This window comes from Diachasmimorpha longicaudata, chromosome 10, assembly GCF_034640455.1.
Source record: "Diachasmimorpha longicaudata isolate KC_UGA_2023 chromosome 10, iyDiaLong2, whole genome shotgun sequence".
Lineage (NCBI taxonomy): Eukaryota > Metazoa > Arthropoda > Insecta > Hymenoptera > Braconidae > Diachasmimorpha > Diachasmimorpha longicaudata.
Window position 1 is genome coordinate 2,562,644 of NC_087234.1, and position 21,467 is coordinate 2,584,110.

Genomic DNA, 21,467 nt, shown 5'->3' on the forward strand with positions numbered 1-21,467 from the left:
TACGGTTCCATCTAAACGCAGTTCGTATTGTCATTCGTCGATAAGACAGATCTGTTGATTATCCGGTCGCGATTATATTGCTTTCTAGCTGACTTATCGGTGCTCAGAACTATATAATAATAAATAAACCCTTTCAATATACTGATGCATAGTACATCCTTGTAATGATGATAATGAGGTGTAGAAAGGGGTAAATGGCAATATCAGAGAGGTAGGCAACTTCAGTTATATACAGCTAACAGGTAAATAATTAAATTTTGGAAGAATATGTCCAATTCATTTCACTTTCCATCACTACAACATTTTTTTTCTCTGAAATGAACCTTTGAATTCTTCAGATTTTTATCTGCATTCACACATGAAGTTAGGGTTTCACGTTGCTGATGCTAACTTCAAGTGAATCAGAGATATCTACAAACGAAAATCTGACAGTGAACAACAAATGGGACTTTCTTGAGAAGAATAGAAATATATTCGTGATTGAAAATTGTGAAATAAAGTCGTGAAAGACAAAAAAATTGATATTTATCAATTACTTTTATCTCCCAGAAACTCATTAAGAAAAAATTATTTTCTGTACTTCTCTTATTGTCTTCACAATTCTGACACAAAAAATGACAAATCCCCAAAAATAACAAAATTCTATTCTCTGACTTCACTTAATTATACTCAAAGTGCGCGAAAATGCTGCCAGGAATTGGATTATTCGGCACTGGAAGTGTAGTTCGTGTGATAGTCCCCTTCCTCCGTGAAAAGGGCTTCAAGATCGAGGCAATCTGGGGCAGGACCCTCGCAGAAGCAGCTGAAGCAGCCAAAGACCTTGAAATTCCCTTCCACACTAACAGAATCGATGACGTCCTCCTCAGAAAGGATGTAGACCTCATCTTCATCATGTGCTCCCCGGGCCTGCAGGCACAAATATCTGTCAAGGCCCTGGGGATTGGTAAGCACGTTGTATGTGATAAACCTGCTGGTTTGAACCAGAATCAGGCCCTGAAGATGGTTAGAGCTGCACAGTACTATCCCTCGTTGATCAGCATTGTTAATCATAGTCTGAGGTTTCTCCCTGCATTCGTCAGGCTGAAAAGCGCTCTAGAGGATGGATACCTGGGGGGTCCTGTTACCATCGTCGATATCAGGGTGCAGATGGGGAGTTTGTTGCGAAAAGGTTCGTATTTTTTTTTTTGACCCAATTGTCATTTTAATCATTATTAACTGGACCTTGAAATATCAAAATCTCTTTTTTTCTGTCATTTTGATAATATCTTAATGTATCAGGATTGATTCTGATTTATTCGAACTCTAGAGTTTGTTCATGAAATATTGCCAAAAGGGTGCAAATCATTTTTTTGCAAATTATGAATTTTTCTGTTGCTGATAAAAGTGTTTAGACAATTTTTTCTCTTTTTACGAAGAATATGACTGGCTTTGCGATAACACAATGGGCGGAGGAATTCTCGCCCTGGTGGGTAGTCACGTCATAGACTTGATCTTCCACCTGATAAATCAGAAAGCATCAAAAGTCCACGCAGTGGTGAGGACCTTCACCCAGACGGCACAAAACATCAATGGAATTCGTCGAGTGACGTCGCCAGATTTTTGCTGCTTCCAGATGGAGTTGACAGGAGGTGCCCTGGTGACAGCAACACTCAGCAATCACTTTCGTGGACAATTGATTCAAGAGGTATTGATCTGTGGAACTAATGGACATCTGGTTGTGCGAGGAGGGGATCTTCATGGGTATAGGAATGGCCAGGAGGAGGTACTCTACAGAGACATGGAGAATCTTCAGGAGAATTTGCCGACCATAACAGACCCCATACCGAGACCCTATGTCAAGGGCTTGAAGAACATGATTGGAGCTCTCAGAGAGGCTTTTCAACCCGTGGAGGACAAGAGAGGATGGATCAAGGAGCCCGTGTCCCAAGCAGCGACTTTTGAAGATGGTCTGTACATTCAGGCGGTCATTGATGCTCTCAAGCAGAGCAACAAACATCGAGAGTGGACCAAAGTGACGATTTTGACTGAAGAACCTGACCCCAATCCTCTTCTCAGTGCTGCTGTCAGAGCCACTGCTATCTCAATCTAATGTCGCTAATTAGTGGACTAGTCATTCAATTTTTTTATTCAAATGAATAAATAAAGTGGACGTTAGAGGGAGGTCCCAGGGGAAGCTTTAATTCTCAGTTGATGAAAGTCATTATTGAGTGACTTTTAATTTGTGGTGAGGCAGCTAACAATTTTTGAAAAGTATTTAGCATTCTAAATTGCTTTCAGAAATTCAGTTGATTTAAAATTTTTAGAAATGTTCATTCAATTGTACAGAGTAAAATTAGCTTTTTTTATTTTCTCACTTCGATTCTAGAAAAATAAAATTATTTTGGTTTAGGGCTAATAGGATACGTTATGGACTTGAATATTCCTTGAACAGTTAAATGAAAATTGTATCGATTACAATAATATTTGTCGCGTATAATTACGTGATGTCAAGTCTGAAATTAGGGATTTTGGCAGCTATTTGACGATTTTGTTGTTTAATTATTCTGCGTTTTGTTAGTTGGACTTCGAATAATTTTGTTCTAATCATAAAAACATTCTGGAAGACGTGTAAATCATTATATCGCCCTTTAAGTAATTTTTTCATTTTTTATCCTATCACGAAATCTAAACTGTTTACCCTAAGCTTTAAGCCTTCACACATATCGTGTCCAAATCATTCTTACTATTGATATCAAGACCGCTTATTTATAAATCGTTTTAGAGGAAAAAAATGTTAAATTATTAAAAATAATATTTTCTGCATATTATTAAAAAATAGTGACTCGAAAAAGATTCATTTTGATCAATCCTAATTGACATTACCGAGAGTAAATTAAAAAAATCTAATCGAATATAAGTTACGGTACGAGGAGTATTCCTCATTTAAAAACGAAAGACAACATTGAAAACAAAGAGCCAGAGAAGAATATTTTATCTGTTTCCCTTGAACAGTAATTCTGAGAATTCTTTATATGGACAATTGGAATATTCAGAAGGTCTTTATTAATCATGATTTATTTATGAAAACCTGTGAAAAATGAGGTACTTATATTTCTTCACTTCAGAACAAACGATTTCTATAATTTTTTCATATACAGAAAAAAAAACTGATTTCCCTTGTAATAGACAGTATTAATATTATTAATTTATGAATTAAGTCACACGGTTGTATGTTTGAGACTAACAAAAAATGGAAAGAAAAAAAAAATATACTTTTGTACATCACCCGAACTCTGTCTTTCATTGAACTTTGATTATAACTACACTAATTTTATTTAACTGAAAAATCAATAACTAATTTTTCATTCGCATTACCTCCAATTGAAATCGTCTAAATCATGCCAATTCAGAACTGATACAGCGAATTATAAACAAAGTATTCTTTATTTAACGGCTAGGATATCCTGAAAACCTTCTTCGAAGGTTTATCCTATTTTTATAATTCGTTTAATCATTTAATCCCCCCCCCTCTTCCGGAACAAATTAAACCTTTGACCGTTTCCGTGCGATGGCATCCTCCACAGCCTTTAATTGCTTCAGGAGTTCCTCTCGTCTTGAGCTTGCCTTCTTGGCAGCTTTGGCAGCAGCTGCAGCAACACTTGCTTTACTATCGGGGATGGGAGATGTCTCCAGGGGTCGTTTCTTTCCGGCGATGGTGGCAGTGCGCTCTACCTTTTTCACTGGAGTTGGGATGACCTTTTGCTTCACCACCTGCTTCGAGCTGGACACTTTGGGAGGATCCAATGGCTTTGAAGATTCTTTCCGAGATGGAGACACTACTTTTCTTCTTCGTAATTCAACGGAGGAGCTTGATGAATAGCTTGATTCACTGGAGTCACTGCTACTACCTGAACTCTCTGATCCACTACTGCTGTGGGAGGATCTGATAAATTGAAAAATTATTAGTATTGAGATTCGGTATTTGCTCTCTCGTTATTTATTATTGAAAGCTGGTTATGAATTCATTAATTAGCATTAATTTTTTTAGGTACCTGAATTTGACAAGATGTGAATTGATTTTATTGAGAACTGAGTCTATTTTTTAAATAACAAATAAGTAAGTAATAGAAAAAATCAAGATGATACCCACATTTAGAAAGGCAATAGAAAGAATGCCAGAAGAATAAATTGAAATGAGGGGAAATAAGAAAACGTTAATCTGTAAAAAATTATTTACCTAGATCTAGAACGGCTCTTGATAACTTTAGCAACAGCAGCTGCCAACGCAGCTTTATCCCTCGTTTTATCATGATGACGATGTGATATCAGTGGACTTGGTGCGGGTGGATTGAGTCCAGCTCGTCTGTGCGCTGTACCAGTAGGAGAGATAGAGTCTTTCGTTCCCCAGGGTAACGGAGCTGGTGGATTCATCACCATCACGCCTCTCGGTTGAGATGTTGTGTTCACTGGGGGCGGGGAGGGAGGGGGATGTTTACCTTTGGCACGAGCACGACGTGACGTGGGGGATGGGGAACGGGACCTGGATGGGGAGTCATAAGAGGAGTAACTAGAGCGACTTGAACTTCTGCTGGAGCTAAAACATTTTTTTTATACAGTTTAAATATCGATTTGTTTAACGCTGGAAATAGTTTCATTTATGAAATTATGGAGAATGGAATTTTCTTCCTATTAATTTAGGGTACGCTAATTACATTTGTTGTCGCTTTCTCTAACTCTAATTGGTGGGAAACATTATCGACATAAGATTAGATATTTTTGAGAAAATTTCAAACAAAAAAAAAACAAATTTTCGAATAGTTAACAGCAAAGAAAAAAAGGTTTGTCTGTTCATTTGGAGAAAAGAAATTGTAAAAAATGGAAATTTACTGGTTTAACAAAGACAACTGCATTTTCAAACGATTTATTAATAATTAATTTTACCTTGTGCTTGTGTACGAAGATCCAGAAGAGTAAGACTGTCTTCTGGGTCTCCTGGAAGTGCCAGTACTTTTTCTAACAGCAGTGGGTGACTTTCTCCTCATCCACGGATCAGCCCATTCATCTCCACGACTTCTCTCCGGCGCCGGTGGATCCTCCTCCCTCCAGGTCTTGGTCACTGGAATTCTCTCGACAATCACTTCCCTGGAAGGTCTCTTGTGCTTCTTCTCGTACTTCTCGTAGTACTCGTGTTCCCTGCCCCTCTCACGTTCTCGCTCTCTGGGGTAGGGTGGAGGTGACACTGAGTGAGTTGGTCCACGGGGAGGTGGAGGATATTCTACTCGTTCTCTGTACTCAGGCCCTGGTCGAGGCTCAGCTTTGTACTGAACTCTTCTGTAGTATTCAGCTGGGGGGCCTGGATGGCTGGGGGGTGGGTAGTAGCCGTCAGCTTCATCATATCTTCGAAAAATATTAATTCAGTTTGTTAATGAATGAAGACGATAACAATTGCAGTTAATCCATCAACTTATTTTTTTATGACGAGACTTCATAAATTTTATACTTTTGTCTATTAAAGAAGTGGATGTTACTTTGATTATTTTTATAATTTTTAATTCTTAAAGAGAGTCTATTTTTTTTTGTATCGATGAGGAATTTCATAAAAAAAATACTTCGAAAGAAATTTAGAGTAAAATGTTAAAAGAAATACGTTTGCATAGATAATTATTCATCATTTTCAACTACTCTATAATTTAAAAAAATGTATTCCATTCATTGAAAGAACTTTACCTTTCCGGAGTGATTCTGTGAGGTGGAACCCTCCTAGGTCCCTCCCTGGGTGGCCACCTATCGGCCGGTGGGTCCGGACTAACAGGTTTCACATAATACCCAGCCTCTCTATCCATCTCATCCTGACCAAGGCTCAAATTCATCTTCTTCTCCTCGAAATCCATATCGGATTCTTTCCTCTTGTTGGCCTTCCTCATCATCTCCTTGGCATGCCTGAGACCCCTTTCCCAAGATGTCTCAGCGGGGAGATCCTCCCCCTTGGGTGGATGATGAGGCGCCGGATATCCAGTCAGTGGTCGTATCAAGCTGGGCCTCTCCATCAATGGCCTGAACTCATGCGTAGTAGTGGATGCATGCGGAGGGTACGCCATGGGCCTCACCATATCGAACATCGTGTAGTTTCCCTTATCAGTGACACCTGGATGTAAAAATCGGCAGCTGACGCCCCAGGTGCATTGTCCCCTATTGTAAAATCTGCAGACAGGTCTGGGCTCGGTCTCCTCAGGTCTCGCATCATCTCCATCACTCAACTCCCCCTCCTCTAGCTCTGATTCAACCTTCTCTCCGTCCTCGACAGGCTCGTCATCCACAATTTCCCCAGATTCTCTCTTGTCATTCTCCTTCTCTTTCACTTCCTTCTCCCTCTCCTTATCTTTCTCCTTGTCCTTGAACTCCTTCGGAGGCTCCGTCTCCCCCTCCTCCCTTTCGTCCTTCCATTGGCCATCGGCCTCGAAGTCTAGTTGTTCAGTCTCTTCAGCGATACTCACAGAGACAACATTCTCCTCCTTCTCCGTTTTCTTCTCATCAGGACTCTTCGGGTCTTCCTCCTGATTGTCCTCTGGTTCGTCCACCCCATCCATACTATCGAGGTCGGACACATCGGAGAGGTCTTCTCCATGAGTCATCGGAGCTGGTTTCGACTTCAATGGCTCCGGCTCGTCCTCAATGTCTCCATCTGATATCTGTTCACCATCGATTTCGTTGAAGGTCTTGTCACGAGGTGACTTCCTCTTAGCTGGCGACTCGTCTCCAGGAACAGACTCCCGACCCGATTTAAAAGATTTTGGTGAGGAACGACCTGACAGAAGAGATTTTGGCGAACTTCTGGGGGAGATTGGGGACTTTGGAGACGAGGGAGATCTCGGACCTCGAGGGGACTTGGATTCTGATTTGTATGAGCCCCCAGGGGGCGAGCCTGCTGGAGAACCTGGAGGCGATGAACGGTCTGAATGAGAATCCACGTCGTTCGAGGATCTACGAGATTTTGGAGAACCCGATGCTGATTTTGGAGATCTCGGGGAGCCCTGGGAGCGACCTGATCGTGGAGATTCTGGAGACTGCGGGGCGCGGGGTGACCTAGGTGAGCCACTCGCTGATTTTGGCGATCCTGGTGATGCTGGTGGTGATCTTGGACCACGGGAGGATGAGCCCAGCGAACTGACAGATGATTTACGAGATTTTCGATATCCTGGTGAACCCTCGGGGGTCGCAACACTCCCTCGATGGGTCTCGTACTCTGACGAACTATCAGAACCCGAGTCTGACATTTTTAACGTTTTTTGCACAAGGTTCTTTCACCCTGTGAACACAAAATTCTGCTCATGAAATTCGCAGGGAGCCTCGGGGATTTCTCGATTTTATTTTTCAGTGATTTTTATAAAAATCTTTTTGTGATTTTGAGCGATCGTATACCTACGAAGATCGCTATGTCGGAGATTTCGACGATTTTTAGGCTTACCTGGGGGCTCTGTTAAGAGTGCTCGTGCAGTACTCGCTCTCTTGAGGTACCGACGCGATAAATCCATTTCACTTTTTGGATTTTTTTTACTCGATACGAACACAAACGTAAACTTAATATTTTTCTTTTCTCTTTTTTTAAAAATATTTTTAAATCGTGAAGGAATTCGAATGATTGGGAATTCTTGGGAAATATTCTCATACTTGAACTTGAAACTTATATTTTCATCACATAACGTACTGAATGCGAACTTTGCATTCTCATTATTTGGATTTATAACTTCTCCGACGATAACTTTTTTGTTAACTTCCTCGATAGTGATGTTCATGGGTGAAATTGTTGGGTAAACTTGGGCTGATTTTGTAAGAAAAACTTTCATGGTTTGAGGAACACAACACAAGCAAATGTATAACTTCGATTACTCGGATTATTTCAAGTAACTTTTTTGTTTTATGTGGTACTGCACTAGAGCAATATTTTTTTTTTCAACCTGAAAGAATTGTTTGTTGGACGTGCAAAGTAAGATAATCTTGGGAGACTTGGGTGAAGGGTAAGGAAGGATCACTGGAGGGTTGGAGGAGCAGCTTGAAGATGAAAAATAGAAGCATTGTTATCAGTTTATCCGAGACGATGGGGTATTGACTGCAAGGGGACTTGGCGAGGTCCTCCAATCTGATATTTCTCATTGCTCATTTCTCTCAGTTGGATTTAATTAATATGGACACCCTGGCTGCCATTCTATCTCCCAAAACCCCTCTTGTTGATTAAAAAATCAAAAAAGTCTCCTCAATTAATCGTGAATTGGAAAAATAAAAATCTAGTTTATAAAACAACACTTTTCCAAATTTATCTCCACAATCTCTTCTTCTTCACCGATCTAATATCACTGAAACACCTCTTATTTTGCTCTACAAAAAATGTCTCGAAAATGAAGAAAAAAAAAACAAAATAGCCCTCTAACGTTTCTGATTACTCGTAAAACGAGGGAATAAAAGTCTAGATGTAAAAATGCCCCAAACTCTTCAAGTCGTTTCCTAATTTCCTGGCCGTTATCGTCAAATCAATGGGATCACCTCACCCAAAAAATAAGGTTAACAAGCGAGCAAGCAACGTTTTCGCTTGTAACAGAGCAAAAACTAAACAGAAACAAGTGTAAAATTGCAATCAATACTGGAAAAACCCATTCGTAAAAATAATCAAGAAGATAATAGTTCGAGTTCAGCCTTGAACTCTTGCTGAAACCCCATAATACATTGCAAGTGTACAAAAACCTGCATAATGCTCACCTTCGATCCAGGAGAAGCTCCACCAACAGTTGAAACTTCACTTTATTGACACTCGAGGCCCGTTGAGCCCACCGGGGCACCCGGTGTATTTGTTCACCCAGGAAAAGCTTGTAAATTAGCGAATAATCGCACCAGAGTGTCGCCAATGCCGCAACCACCAGTCGATCTACTCCTGCTGGACTCCGACGTTTCGATCCTGCGATTTCTCACGTTCTCGTGGCACTCTTCCCCCCAGAATTCTCTATCAGATGATTTGGTAAACCTTCAACAGGGATTTTAAAATGGTTATTGGTGACGTTGGGTGAAAATTACCGGGAAGACTAATTAATTCTGCAGAACAGACGAAAAAAAACTCACAATTTCGGCGAATGAAGAATTAGTATTGAGCATTTGTCATGGGGTAGAGAATTGACTGAGTGGTGGCGTCGGTTTTTCGTTGGAACAGACGATAACAGAGGCGCTAGTGAGACCCCCACATTTGGAGAAAGAAGTAATTCCTTTGTTTCGGATTCTTTGGAAAATCCACTTTTTCACACAAAAACCCCTGGCAGACGGTTAATTAACTGACAATCACTGATCGCATTGATCGTTAAAAATGTATTTCTAACGTTCTCGAAATGACGATGAATAGAAGCACAGAATTAATCACAGGGAGCGATTTTACCGGCCTGACTTAATTGGGGCCACGCCTGGACCAATTGGTAATTGGCTCCCTAAAATAGACCAATGAGAGCTCAATATACACTGGTACGATGGGGGATTAAGCCCTTGTAGTAAAGGTCGACTAAATTCGTAACAGACTTGAAGTTAAAGGGGCGACTAAGGTCATGACCATCAGCTTCTCGTTTATTTCTGAATAACAAATTATGGCCGACAGATTAGTAAACATTGATATTTCTCCATAGTTTCACTCTATATCGACAGAGAGTCGTTTGTAGCACAATAATTGGGTAATTGTTGTTTAGTGGAAAATGTAGTACACCGAGGTCACTACTGGGGGGGGCTCCGTTCGTACTTGTTCAACTGTACAATCCTAACCTTATCGATAATCAAAGAAACATCATTACCGATCGAGTGCTATCAGCTTGTCCAATTCCTCCCAACATCCACGATCGTGCATTTCTCCTGGTCTTGCCCTCTTGGCCCGAAGTAGATAGGCCGACGTACTAATGGTGAATTGTCGTAGTCGTTGAAATATTCAATACCAAATTGCCATTCCCCTAAATTGAAACCACTCATAGTCACCGTAAAATTATTTTTTAAAAATGGCTGTAGCTGCCAGAACCCTCGCAAAACTCTCAGGTAAGTGATAAAACGACACCTCCATACTTTAGTCCATCCTCTTTGATCAGAATCTGTGAATGAATTCATGTTTTTTTATACTTTGAACCCTCGGTGAGTTTACGCTCAATTGGATATTTGCATTAGTCGTGTGCAGATCATATAATTTCCTGGTCATTCTTACTCCCTATACATAGCCCTGTGGGATAAAACTGGTAATTATCGTTAACGATAGTCCAACCGGTCCCAAACATTTTATTATGTAAGAAAGGACGGAGATATCAACTGTTTACCCTTGAATGAGTGAATTAATCCGGATCTCATCCAGGCAATTGTCTGCTGCTTCTTCATGCTCATCTTATTGTTATCAGTATCCAGACATTGATTAACTCCAATTAATTGCTATTGTTGGACGACAGGTGACAGACGTTTTCATTCTCAGTTTGAGTTGCTATTTGTGATGCCCATGACCTCGATACTTGAAGACAGTGTACCATGGACATCGGTGCCCTTGAAACACTGACAAAATAGTCTCTAAAGTCAATTCAATGCGATGTGGAGCTGTGACCAACATTGTTATTTAAAAATACATTTATGTCCCAATGAGCTTTTGTGACATACTTTAATGTGTTTGTAGTGTTTATCAAATTTGGTTGGAGGATAATTGTCGTATCTGAAGGTGATGCAGAAAATCTAAATTTGCAATCAGTTATCTGGAATTAATTTGTTTTATTGAGGCTATTTAAGTCTTTAGAGCCCTAGCAAAATATTAGAATAGGAATAAGACATAAAAATAAGGCTGAATGTTTGCGTGTATGAGTTGTTCGAGTAATCCGTGAAACTTGAAACAGTATTTAAAAATTATCAGCCATCAAATTTGTTAATCAAACTGCATCAAAATAATTGAAAAACATTCTGAATATTTCTGGTCATTGAAATTCCATTTTCGGCAGAAAAACTATTTTTTTTAATTCATCATTTCTTTTTTAATTGTTTGCAAATGAATAGTTGGACTTGCTTCAGTTTGAGGAACATAAATTAAGTTGTTATGGTTCCAAAGAGTTTATCAATCATTTTTAAATCATTAAAAATACATCAAAACATGTCACGGAAGAAAAAACAACCAAATAATTTAGATTCTTGTTGCTAAACTTCAGTAAAAAGCTCTTTTTACTGTGTACTTGACCTAAAAATTTTTTTCATTTCCAGTTAGGAGACCAAACAGCCTCATCAATGCACAAGTTCGATTCAATTACACGGAGACAAGGAAAAACTTGAAGATTGACTCTAACACAAAAGTCATCTGTCAGGGATTCACTGGTAAACAGGGAACATTTCATTGTCAACAGGCTATTGACTATGGAACGAAGGTCGTGGGAGGTGTCAGTCCGAAAAAAGCTGGCACTGAACATCTGGGGAAACCTGTTTACAAAACTGTGAAAGAGGTGATGTACCCTTTCTTTTCGTTTTTAATTGTTCCCGGAGAAGTAACGTTTTTTTCTTTTCCTCTAGGCGAAAGAGGCAACAGGTGCTACAGCCTCTGTCATTTATGTACCACCACCAGCTGCAGCAGCTGCGATAATGGAGGCACTCGACGCAGAAATGCCTCTGATTGTCTGCATAACTGAGGGAATTCCTCAGCATGACATGGTCAAGGTTAAGAGACGATTACTGGAGCAGAATAAGTCGAGACTCATAGGACCCAATTGCCCGGGTATCATTGCACCAGAACAGGTAGATCAGGAAAAAATCATAGTTGATTTAACAATTATTAAGAACAAAATTAATCTAAAAGAATGCATTCATGTGGTAAAACGAGATAAATCACATTGACCATTGATCAGCTTTTGATGATTATTTTAAAATCTAGAGGAGCTATCAAATTTTTGATTAATAGTTTTTACAAAGCTAACTGAATACTACAATAAATGTCTACAAAAATTCTGCTGTCTTTCTTAGAGTTGGAGATGTTCCTCAAAAAGTCGCCTCAGAGATTAGTCAATTTATCTTGTTTTACCATTTCGCTACTGCATTTGTATTTGTTATAATCGTAATATGCTTAGAACATCCTCTTTTCTTATTCTCATACCATTCTTTTTTTGTTTCAGTGTAAAATTGGGATTATGCCAGGGCATATCCACCAGAAGGGGAAAATTGGTATCGTTTCAAGGTCAGGAACATTAACGTACGAGGCTGTGAATCAAACAACTCTGGTAAATCATTTTATTCACAAAGATGTGTAGAATATCGTTTGTTAATTTTAAAAAAGCAAAAAAATTATTTTCAGAATATTTTCTCTCTCACGTTTGTATTTATAATTCTCTTTTAGACGGGATTGGGCCAGTCCCTGTGTGTTGGAATTGGTGGAGATCCCTTCAACGGTACAGACTTCATCGATTGCCTGGAGGTGTTCCTGAGGGATCCTGGTACCGATGGTATCATCATGATTGGAGAGATCGGTGGTAGTGCTGAGGAGTCTGCCGCTGAGTACCTCATTGAACATAATACTGTTGGTTGATCACAATTATCTAATTGGTATCCTCTATCCCATGTTGAAGTTCTTCGTAATGAGAGACTAAATCTAACAAGACCAACCCCTCATATTGTATAAATAAGAACATCATTGGAGTCAGTTGTTAATGCATTGTTCTTTGATTCAGGGAGCGAAAGCTAAACCAGTTGTTTCGTTCATCGCTGGAATCACTGCCCCACCTGGTCGTAGGATGGGCCACGCTGGCGCCATTATCTCTGGGGGAAAGGGTGGAGCTCAGGACAAAATCAATGCTCTTGAAAAGGTGAACTAATGATTTTGATAATGTTCAAGAATTTTATCTCTTTTTCTCCACTAATATCTACGTTTTAAATCATCAAAGAATAATTTACGAACGTTAAATGAAAAGAAAGATCAATTTTGGGGGAAAATTGTTGAAAAAATTGAAATTTTGATATTTCAGGCTGGTGTAATTGTAACAAGGAGTCCAGCACAAATGGGTCGAGAGCTCCTGAAAGAAATGCTCCGTCTTGGACTCGTATCAAAGTAATAACTAACTGAACATCCAAATAACAAATGAATAAAAAAATAAATAAACTCCAAGACTCTCTGTAAAATGATGTAGTTATTTGTGTCGTGTATCCTCTGATTAATAAGTCTTCTCTGTTGAATAACAAAAAAATGCAACGATTAAAGAACAAAAACAAAAATATTGCCATAATTGTTGTCCAATGACTAGTAACAAACGTTGAACAAGATAAATCAGCGATCAACAATTGAAATTGTACAGAGGTTCATTGTTACGTGGTCTAATATGATTAATGAAAGTAATTGGAGGTCATCATCATGGGATAAACGCTAATGAAGAGCTCCTGCAGTGACATATGCTTTCACATCCAACATTGCCAGAGATGTAATCACTCAACGTCAACAGATCATAATTATATGTACTGTTATTTAATTATTACAATGCGCTTATTGTAAATCATGTTGAAAGATGATATGGAGAATAAATCATTAATTTAAAAAATTATCTAGTGTTTTTCGTTAATTGTAAAATGGTCTTTCGTAATTATTATGAATAACTTTCTGCTCAGCAGCAAGTCTTCAAGAAAAGGATCTTTCCCAAGATCATCAAAACCCCATCAATCGATCGATTGCCCTAGCGATCTTTTCACTGTTATCCCCAGCAAGAGGAACCAGTCCTCCAAGATCCATAACCCTCAGGGTCTCGAGGAGATCTCCACACGTGCAATGATACAAGTGATTGTCCTTCCCCAACTGCTCAGCGAGCTCCAGCTGATGATTGTCCATCAGAAGTTCGTTGGTAACGACAATCAGATGTTTTCTAGCCTCCAGAGCCTCCAGACAACTGCCAGCACCTGCGTGACTTATCACCAGATCTGCACTCCTCATGTACTCTTGAATCGAAGGCTTCAACTTGAAGAACTCTATTTTTTTAATTCCACAACGAGGAGTGCAGTCTGGATCTATTGTCGAGGCTCCGATCTGGAGGATCAGGTGATCGTAGCCTCGATTACTCAGTTCCTGGATGAATTAAGCAGATGACATTGATCAATTTTTGTTGATCCATCAGGTCATTGAAGGTCGAGGTGGCTTATGCGGGTTTTTACCTTCAAAATGTCATTTGTCATTATTGTTTCGATTAATTTATCGAATTTGGTTGTACCAACTGTGATAAACACCTTTTTCGACATTTCTATAGCAGTTTTAACGAGTTTTCAGAAGTTTTCGTTCAATCAGAACTCCATATATAAATTATTATTGAAGGAAAATATGTGAAGAACTTCTTTTGTCTGCACAAAACGATAAACCAGATTTGTTACAATTCTACTGGCTCTTAATGAGAAATGATGACTGAAAGTCTAGCTTTCTGAACATAACCTTAAATTCCCGAATCTCGGTGACGTACGTGGGAGGTGGAAAATCCAGCATTTCCATGTAAAGTATTGCCAAAGATTATAAGAGGAGATTGGGAGCAAAACTGGGGAGGCTCCGTTCGTACTTGTTCAACTGTACCAATGGTCAACTGTACACAGAATTTTCAGACGGTGAGAGCACCACTGTGTCGAGAGAAAAAACTAGGCATAGTCACATCTGATCTCTCCTTGTAAAACTTAACGAGTTCTTCTGATTACTCCAACAACAATTTCATTTACAAAATATATTTTATTTCCATATCGATAACATACAAAGACATTCAATCTCAAAGCAGACATTTCCTCACTCACAATTTATTTTTCGTATTTAAATCATTTCTACTCTTATCAAAAGTATGTGCATCAACAACAAATTCTCCTGCTGCACTCAACGATACTATAAATCTTTCAAATGACTCTCATCTCTAACTGGAATTAATAACATTTTTCTAGCAGCTCTGACTTGATCCCAAGTCATCAGCACACATCGTTATCTCTGCAGGTCTATTTGCAATGGATCATGACCTTTATAGCTCCACTAGTCGTTGACTTGGCTGCGTCAAATGCCTCCACGGTTTTTTCCATGTGAAAATTGTGTGTTATGAGGGGTTTGACGTTGACTTTTCCAGAAGCCACGAGGTCCAGGGCATCGGCATAGTCATTAGCGTATCTAAAAACTCCACGAATGTCCACTTCCCTAATTAGAGCATTTATCAGTGGAACTTTAACTTCAGGAGCGCCCATTCCCACCAAAACTGCTACTCCACCCGATTTAGTGGCCTGCAATGACAGACATTATGACTCATCTAACAATAAAAATTAATAAATGCAAATTAATAATTCATAGATTTTATTTATTATTTACTGGAAGGGTGTAGACCTTTAAATAGACCTTTAAATTAGCCTTCCCAGTGGGGAAACTCCGCACCGTTTCATAAATTAAACACGCGTGTTCCTTCTACCAATTATTCATTTGCAAGTTACTTCAAAAGGACTCATTTCAAAGAGAGCAATTGAAGAATTTCCTGTTGCGGCTGAAACTATTTTCAGCGAAAGAAATGGAATCGTACAAAATTTTGCAGTAATTTTTTGATAATTAAACAATTTTGTTTCCGATTAACTTACGAAAATGGCAGTTCGAATGCTTGATTCGGCCCCGCAGGCGTCAATGGTCTTCTCAGGCTCTCCTCCGAGGAGTTCATGAACCTTCGCTGCGACCTGTACTTCAGAGAGACCCTTGACTAGGAGTGTTTCGTCAGCCCCCAATTCTTTCGCTATTTCCAATCGCGCAGGGACGATATCTATTGAAAATTCCCAATAATCAAAGTATTAAAAAATTGTGAAACAACATTTTAAACCAGAAAAAAATTTCAGTACTCGCCCTGGGAATTTTATTAGCAATTTTCTCGGGAAGTTCTGGGAAAATTTGTGGAAAGTCCCCAGAAATATTCCCATAAATCACGATAAATTGTACGTCAACAACCTCAATTAATTACTTAATTAATTACTTAATTAATTTTTTTACAACCAAGGGATTGATTTTTTTTCCAGTACTCGTACTAAATTGCTGTAGAAAATTTCTCTCCATCCACTTAACGAGAAAACTAAGGGATTGAAAAAACATACCAGTAATCAGGGCCTTACTGGCCCCCATTGCTTTAGCTGCTAACAACGATACGAGACCGATGGGTCCCGCTCCCAGAATCAACACCTTCGATCCAATTCCAATCTGGGCCCGCTTGCAAGCATGAACACCCACGGACAGCGGCTCCAGGAGTGCCCCCTCCTCGAGGCTCACATGATCGGGTAATCTGAAAACGTGTAACGCATGTCTTACGGTCTTGAACTTGTGGAGATCGACGATGGAGTCTAATCACTGTGACTTTAAAATTATTACTGAACCTTGATAACTGCAATAACGTTAGTAAATAATGATAAACCGCTGGATGAGACGATTCATGTAACAAATACGTTCCTCAAGTATCACCTAATCATGATAAAGCGAGTGTTGCTATGTTTTTCCATTTTTTAAATGTTCATTTGTTCGTTTCAAGTGTAAGTGCTTCCAAGCTCTGATTAAATAAAGGAAAATAGCTCTCAAATATTTACTTGAAGCAGAAATCAGCAGGATGTTTGTAAAATTTTCGAAGATTTCCATGAACCGGAGGTGTTGCACAAAAAATCATTTCTGGGCAGAGATTGTACTTTCCCTCTTTGCAGTAACTACACATTCTGCAGGGTACACCGGGTTCAATAGCCACTCGATCGCCAATCTGCAACAGCAAGTGGATCACAATTTCCGTTCGACGTGTCAATGACATTTGTTTTAAATTACCTTCAAGTTTTTAACACTTTTTCCGAGTTTAGTGACTGTCCCGGCTGCCTCGTGGCCTATTATCATCGGGGCTTTTACGACGAAATCACCAATTCGGCCGTGCACCAGGTAGTGGACGTCGGATCCGCAGATTCCGACACATCCCATCTCCAATAGAACATCTGTTGGACAGTAAATTTTATCGTCATATTATATTTGTCCAGTTCAAATGGTTGCAGATAATAAAAATCGCCTAAAATGAAACTAAAAGCACTGAAATGGAAGAAATTAATAAATAAAATGAAAATCTGTCTGAATGTCAGATGAACAGGTGCCTGGACACATGTTGGTGCATCTGTTCACTTGACATTCAGATAGATTTTCAGTCTCTCATGTCCTAAATTCGGCAAATTCATGTGTAAAATTCAGGCAATTTTTTGTTTTTCTATTTTGGAAACGTTTTTAGAACCGCAAAAAAATTATACAAAAGATGTGCAACATTTGGACATTTGTTTTTTACTTCATTTGCTTAATCACTTGATTTTATTTTCGTCTCCTTTCCGTCTTCGCAACTAGATGAAGTCAGCAATAAGGTAGCAAAGTACGGAGGTGTCTTTTGCCAGGTCCCACTCGTCGATCAATAAATCATAAGTGAAAGCAGTCCAACCATAACAATAGTAATATTTCAGTGCGACAAGAATTAAAAAAAAGGAAAAAGTTATAGAGAAAAACTAAAAAAAATGTATTATTGTGCGTGAAGAGTTTGAAGAAAAATCGTTTTTCTTCCAAAAATGACGAGAAAATCTCCATCAAAGTCCCTTTATTGTCTTTTGAGAAAGTTAATAGACTTACGTGAATGGTAATGCATTACAGACATGAGGAATTGGAGACTAAAAATTTATTAAAAAGAAAGAACCATCAGCTCTGAAATTAAAATATTTTTTCCTGTTTTTTTCTTCACAATCGCATTCTTAGTTTGATTGCTATTCCAGGAATTATGTTATCTTCAATTTTTTAATGTGCACAAAGTAAACACATGATACGACTCACCATTATCCCCAGGCTCCTCGATTGCAGTGTTTTCCTGCAAAGAGAAAATTTAAAAATAGAATCATAATAATAGAAACGAAGTAAGTACGGATGAGTCCAATAATGTAAATCGTTGTGGAGCCTAGGCTGACCTTGAAAATAATTCAATTTCAGTATCATTCGTAAATGTTCATTGAATGAACGTTGACGGTTTGCAATACGACACGTGTGCACAACTATCAAAGACAATGAGAAAAAACGGACAGACGCAAAAGTTCATGATTTCCTGGTGTTCCATAAATTAATAGACTTTCGATATTTTCCACATTGGATAACGATACAGTTAATTCTTCTCTTGTAATTAATGAAGGGATAAGTAATTAATTAATGATAATACACTGACCAGTCTGATGTCGTTGATGCCATAGAGCACAGCTGTTAAATTATTGCCTGCCATAATCACAATATTTCTTGGCAACGAAATCAGAAAATTGGAAACACTTGTGATTGTTCGATGTTCAGTGAGAGAATGAACACCGACTGGTGCTCGTGTTCTCCACGAAACAGGTCGCGCAAATACTACCGTTATCGCTGTTGAGTAACATGTGGAATTAAAAATTAATGATTGCCAACATCAGTTCCACAATCATGTAATTTTTTTTTATGAAGACGATAACAAAAATTTATAGAAATGATAGTTAGTTTATTGTTCATTTAACAATTACTCAAACGTAAAACAAAATTACCGCTAAAAATTATTAATTAAAGTCTCCTCTGATAATCGCTTTTGGAAGATATTAATTGATTAGAATTATAATTTTTCAGAGAGCATAATATTTAAAAATTTTTTTGAAACGAAGATAATTTGGATGGTGAAGAAAAGCTGTGATTGAATTATGAGTTGGTCATTTTATTTAATATTAATTTTCTAAATTGATAATTGGAAAATGCGATTTTTTCCTTTTTCGTTCTTTATTTAGAGTAATTAAAAAATTATTCAAATTTAGTAAAGTATCACTGCAGATACATAAATTTCAATATGATTGTGCTTTAAAATATTCGAAAAAGAAAAAATATTTGAACAGCTAAGAAAAGTGTTAATTAAATAATGAATTAATTACCTTAATTCATCGTTTTTAAGCTTTTCATTAGTTAATATCATCCTTAATCAATGATTTTATTGATTCCCTCATTTTTAACAATAATAAGAGAATCCCGCAGTGAAGTGATAAAATGATTTCCTCAGGATTTCGATTTATTTATAAAAAGATACCGCTAAATACAAATTATCTGAGCTCATTTCAGCACTTCACCAAAGAATTATTCGTTTAAAATAAACTATCTCTCTAAACGTATGTAAATTACAACTTGACTTTTTTTAATGTTTCAAAATACAGCCACTGAGCTAAATAATAATATTTAAGTGGAAAAAATTTATTTCAGAACAGAATAACAGACATTCTGACCCCTAATCACCGCCCCAGAAGCCCCCCGTTGACTGTTGAATATTGTCCCTGTTCTCACGACGAATTCGAGTGGTCGCACTGGCCTCTCCCTTAGCCACAACCTTCCTAGACTGGGCTTTTTTATTTCTCTTTTGTAGAGCGAGTCTCGCCCGCTCCTTTATTACGTCGGGTGGTATTGTCGCCACAGTGGAGACGCTCCTAACACTTCTCACATCGTCAAAGTCCGACCTGCACACTGCCATCGAGAGATTTACCAATTCTGGAACGACATCATTCAGCTCATCGTCTCTCCCAAGTTCAATTTCATTTGGCTCTTCTGTTCTTTCATTTTGTATTCCAATCGTGATTTCATTTTGGAAAGAGTCTGAAGCTACTGTTTGGTGCTGTGAGTGTACATCCTGCTGCTCATCGAAATCGTCCGGGAGAATATCTACTTTTTCGTCGTGAAGAGCCGTGGAGTCGTCCAGGGCATCCTCAAAGGCTTCTTCCTCCTCTTCTATCCCCATTTCAATCAGCAGATCTTTCTCCATCCGCCTTGTCAGACCACTTGCCTTTATCTCAACGTCTACGCAGTCTTCACGAGCCAGATCCTTGAAAGATGGGTACAGTTCACTCTCATATCCAAACCGACGTCTGAAGAAATCCCTGACACACTTGACATCTCTCTCGAAGTAATACTCGGCATTAACGTGCTCAGTTGAAATCATCTGGGGGAAATCTATGACTATCGGTTTTCCTTCGTCGGTGATCATGATGTTAAACTCGTTAAAGTCTCCATGGATGACTCCATGATTGCCAAATCTCACAATCAGGTCCATCAGTTGATCGTAGAGGTCTTCAACATTATCAACCTCATGAACTCCACATAAAGGTCCTCCCTCGATCAGATCCATCACAACACAGTGTCGATTGAAGTCAATGGCTTTGGCCACCGGGAAACCCCTGTCCTCGAGGGCCTTCATGTAAGCAAATTCCCTAGTCGCTGATATCCTCGACAGATAAAGCCAGGACATTGATTTCCTGTGCTTGTGATAGTCCCTCTTCCCCTTGATGTTTCTGAAGCACGTCCTACCCAGTCTGTGCAATTTCAGACAGACTGGCTTGCCCTCTTCATTCGCCACAACATAAATGTTAGATTCCTTTCCAACACCTATTTGATTTCCAAATGATGAGACTACCCCACGCGCCACCAGGACCTTAAGTGCGAGATAGTCATAACCAGCGTTTGTCAAACGATATCCATCATCTGTATCATCAAAAATTACTCAAGTCATTCATTCATTCTTTCAGTAATTAATTAATTGGTAAATTGTTCGATTCTTTTCATCATTCAATTATTAGATTATCTGCAGTTATCTGGATTCGAGCAGAAATTTTTGAAGCTAATCAAGAGACAATAATTATGAAAAAAATGCTTTGTTGTGACCTACAGTGCTTTCCTCGCTCATAACTGACTAATCTGTGTTTGCTCAGCTCCTTCAGCAACTTGTGTACTCCCCCATGACGTAAATTAGCGATTTGGGCAATTAAGGAACCTGGCACCAGCTCGTGATTCTTCATTCCCATTTCGATCTTGAGAGCAGAAAAGAAATAAATGAACATAACGATGAAAAATGCATTAAAAATTGGCCATTTCAGACGATTGGGGGAATATATGGCATAAATTTGGGAAACTCACAGCTGTCAGGACTCGAAAATCCTCTTTGGTTAAGTAACGTAACATCGTAACGTTGAGTTTTCCCATTTTTTCGTTTTATTCTGCAATATTTTGTAATCCAATGAGATGAACGAAACACTGAATACGGTAATTACAATTATCTGGATTTGTTATTCACTTTCGAAGTATAACACTTCCAATTTGTTTTTGGTCGTTCTAACCTCACGTGTGTCACATGTGACTGATAGATATGGGAATAAGGTACGATACAGGGGAGGGTATTGGTGACAAGTTCTCCTAGACGCCACGAGGGAACGTCGCCTCGACTAACCACGGGTAAAGTATGATGCAGAGAGCAATTGTGCACCCAAAAACGAGGTTAGGGCAGGCACCACCGTCGGTAACGTCGACTACCTGTAAGTAGTGATCTCTGTCTGATACATTTCCCATTGACCAAAAATTAGACAAATAAATTATTGAACTACAAACGACTCTCTGAAAATATCAGAGGTTACAGGGGAGATCGCTGACGCTTATGGAGTGGCTTCAACCGGAAAAT

The 21,467-nt window shown here is 38.8% G+C and overlaps 6 protein-coding genes and 1 long non-coding RNA gene across 10 annotated transcripts; 3 read left to right on the forward strand and 4 right to left on the reverse strand.

Annotated features, from left to right (window-relative positions):
• The first annotated feature begins 111 nt into the window (after window positions 1-111).
• On the forward strand, window positions 112-3,270 carry LOC135166466 (glucose-fructose oxidoreductase domain-containing protein 2). Of its 2 annotated transcripts, XM_064128724.1 has the most exons (3): window positions 112-211; window positions 676-1,168; window positions 1,416-3,270. In XM_064128724.1, exons 2-3 carry the CDS (start codon window positions 685-687, stop codon window positions 2,087-2,089), a joined length of 1,158 nt encoding a protein of 385 aa, XP_063984794.1. In that variant the 5' UTR covers window positions 112-211; window positions 676-684; the 3' UTR covers window positions 2,090-3,270. The 2 variants fall into 2 exon arrangements, with proteins under 2 accessions (XP_063984794.1, XP_063984793.1); XM_064128723.1 differs by lacking the exon at window positions 112-211 and having other exon boundaries at window positions 344-1,168.
• LOC135166458 (zinc finger CCCH domain-containing protein 18-like) lies at window positions 3,069-9,237 on the reverse strand. Of its 2 annotated transcripts, XM_064128679.1 has the most exons (7): window positions 9,088-9,237; window positions 8,731-8,992; window positions 7,445-7,934; window positions 5,707-7,285; window positions 4,921-5,376; window positions 4,217-4,573; window positions 3,069-3,922 (listed from the first exon to the last, which is right to left on the reverse strand). In XM_064128679.1, exons 4-7 carry the CDS (start codon window positions 7,251-7,253, stop codon window positions 3,523-3,525), a joined length of 2,760 nt encoding a protein of 919 aa, XP_063984749.1. In that variant the 5' UTR covers window positions 7,254-7,285; window positions 7,445-7,934; window positions 8,731-8,992; window positions 9,088-9,237; the 3' UTR covers window positions 3,069-3,522. The 2 variants fall into 2 exon arrangements, with proteins under 2 accessions (XP_063984749.1, XP_063984748.1); XM_064128678.1 differs by lacking the exon at window positions 7,445-7,934.
• A 590-nt stretch (window positions 9,238-9,827) lies between these two features.
• On the forward strand, window positions 9,828-13,535 carry LOC135166467 (succinate--CoA ligase [ADP/GDP-forming] subunit alpha, mitochondrial-like). The gene is made up of 7 exons (XM_064128725.1): window positions 9,828-10,032; window positions 11,221-11,456; window positions 11,524-11,745; window positions 12,120-12,224; window positions 12,341-12,520; window positions 12,672-12,806; window positions 12,966-13,535. Exons 1-7 carry the CDS (start codon window positions 9,996-9,998, stop codon window positions 13,050-13,052), a joined length of 1,002 nt encoding a protein of 333 aa, XP_063984795.1. The 5' UTR covers window positions 9,828-9,995; the 3' UTR covers window positions 13,053-13,535.
• LOC135166472 (UDP-N-acetylglucosamine transferase subunit ALG13 homolog) lies at window positions 13,318-14,276 on the reverse strand. The gene is made up of 2 exons (XM_064128731.1): window positions 14,137-14,276; window positions 13,318-14,050 (listed from the first exon to the last, which is right to left on the reverse strand). The coding sequence occupies exons 1-2, from the start codon at window positions 14,218-14,220 to the stop codon at window positions 13,637-13,639; spliced, it is 498 nt and encodes a 165-aa protein (XP_063984801.1). The 5' UTR covers window positions 14,221-14,276; the 3' UTR covers window positions 13,318-13,636.
• A 396-nt stretch (window positions 14,277-14,672) lies between these two features.
• Window positions 14,673-18,295, reverse strand: LOC135166471 (sorbitol dehydrogenase-like). The gene is made up of 7 exons (XM_064128730.1): window positions 18,189-18,295; window positions 17,807-17,840; window positions 16,778-16,938; window positions 16,552-16,715; window positions 16,069-16,253; window positions 15,568-15,743; window positions 14,673-15,222 (listed from the first exon to the last, which is right to left on the reverse strand). Exons 1-7 carry the CDS (start codon window positions 18,240-18,242, stop codon window positions 14,947-14,949), a joined length of 1,050 nt encoding a protein of 349 aa, XP_063984800.1. The 5' UTR covers window positions 18,243-18,295; the 3' UTR covers window positions 14,673-14,946.
• Window positions 17,278-18,362, forward strand: LOC135166473 (uncharacterized). The gene is made up of 2 exons (XR_010299689.1): window positions 17,278-17,886; window positions 17,960-18,362. It is a non-coding gene; the product is annotated as an uncharacterized LOC135166473 (long non-coding RNA).
• Window positions 18,188-21,398, reverse strand: LOC135166464 (serine/threonine-protein kinase RIO2). Of its 2 annotated transcripts, none has more exons than XR_010299688.1 (4): window positions 20,930-21,396; window positions 20,682-20,823; window positions 18,907-20,497; window positions 18,188-18,376 (listed from the first exon to the last, which is right to left on the reverse strand). XR_010299688.1 is itself a non-coding variant. In XM_064128721.1 (4 exons), exons 2-4 carry the CDS (start codon window positions 20,993-20,995, stop codon window positions 19,254-19,256), a joined length of 1,452 nt encoding a protein of 483 aa, XP_063984791.1. In that variant the 5' UTR covers window positions 20,996-21,009; window positions 21,130-21,398; the 3' UTR covers window positions 18,188-19,253. The 2 variants fall into 2 exon arrangements, 1 of the variants encoding a protein (XP_063984791.1); XM_064128721.1 differs by having other exon boundaries at window positions 18,188-20,497; window positions 20,930-21,009; window positions 21,130-21,398.
• Between the last annotated feature and the right edge of the window lie 69 nt (window positions 21,399-21,467).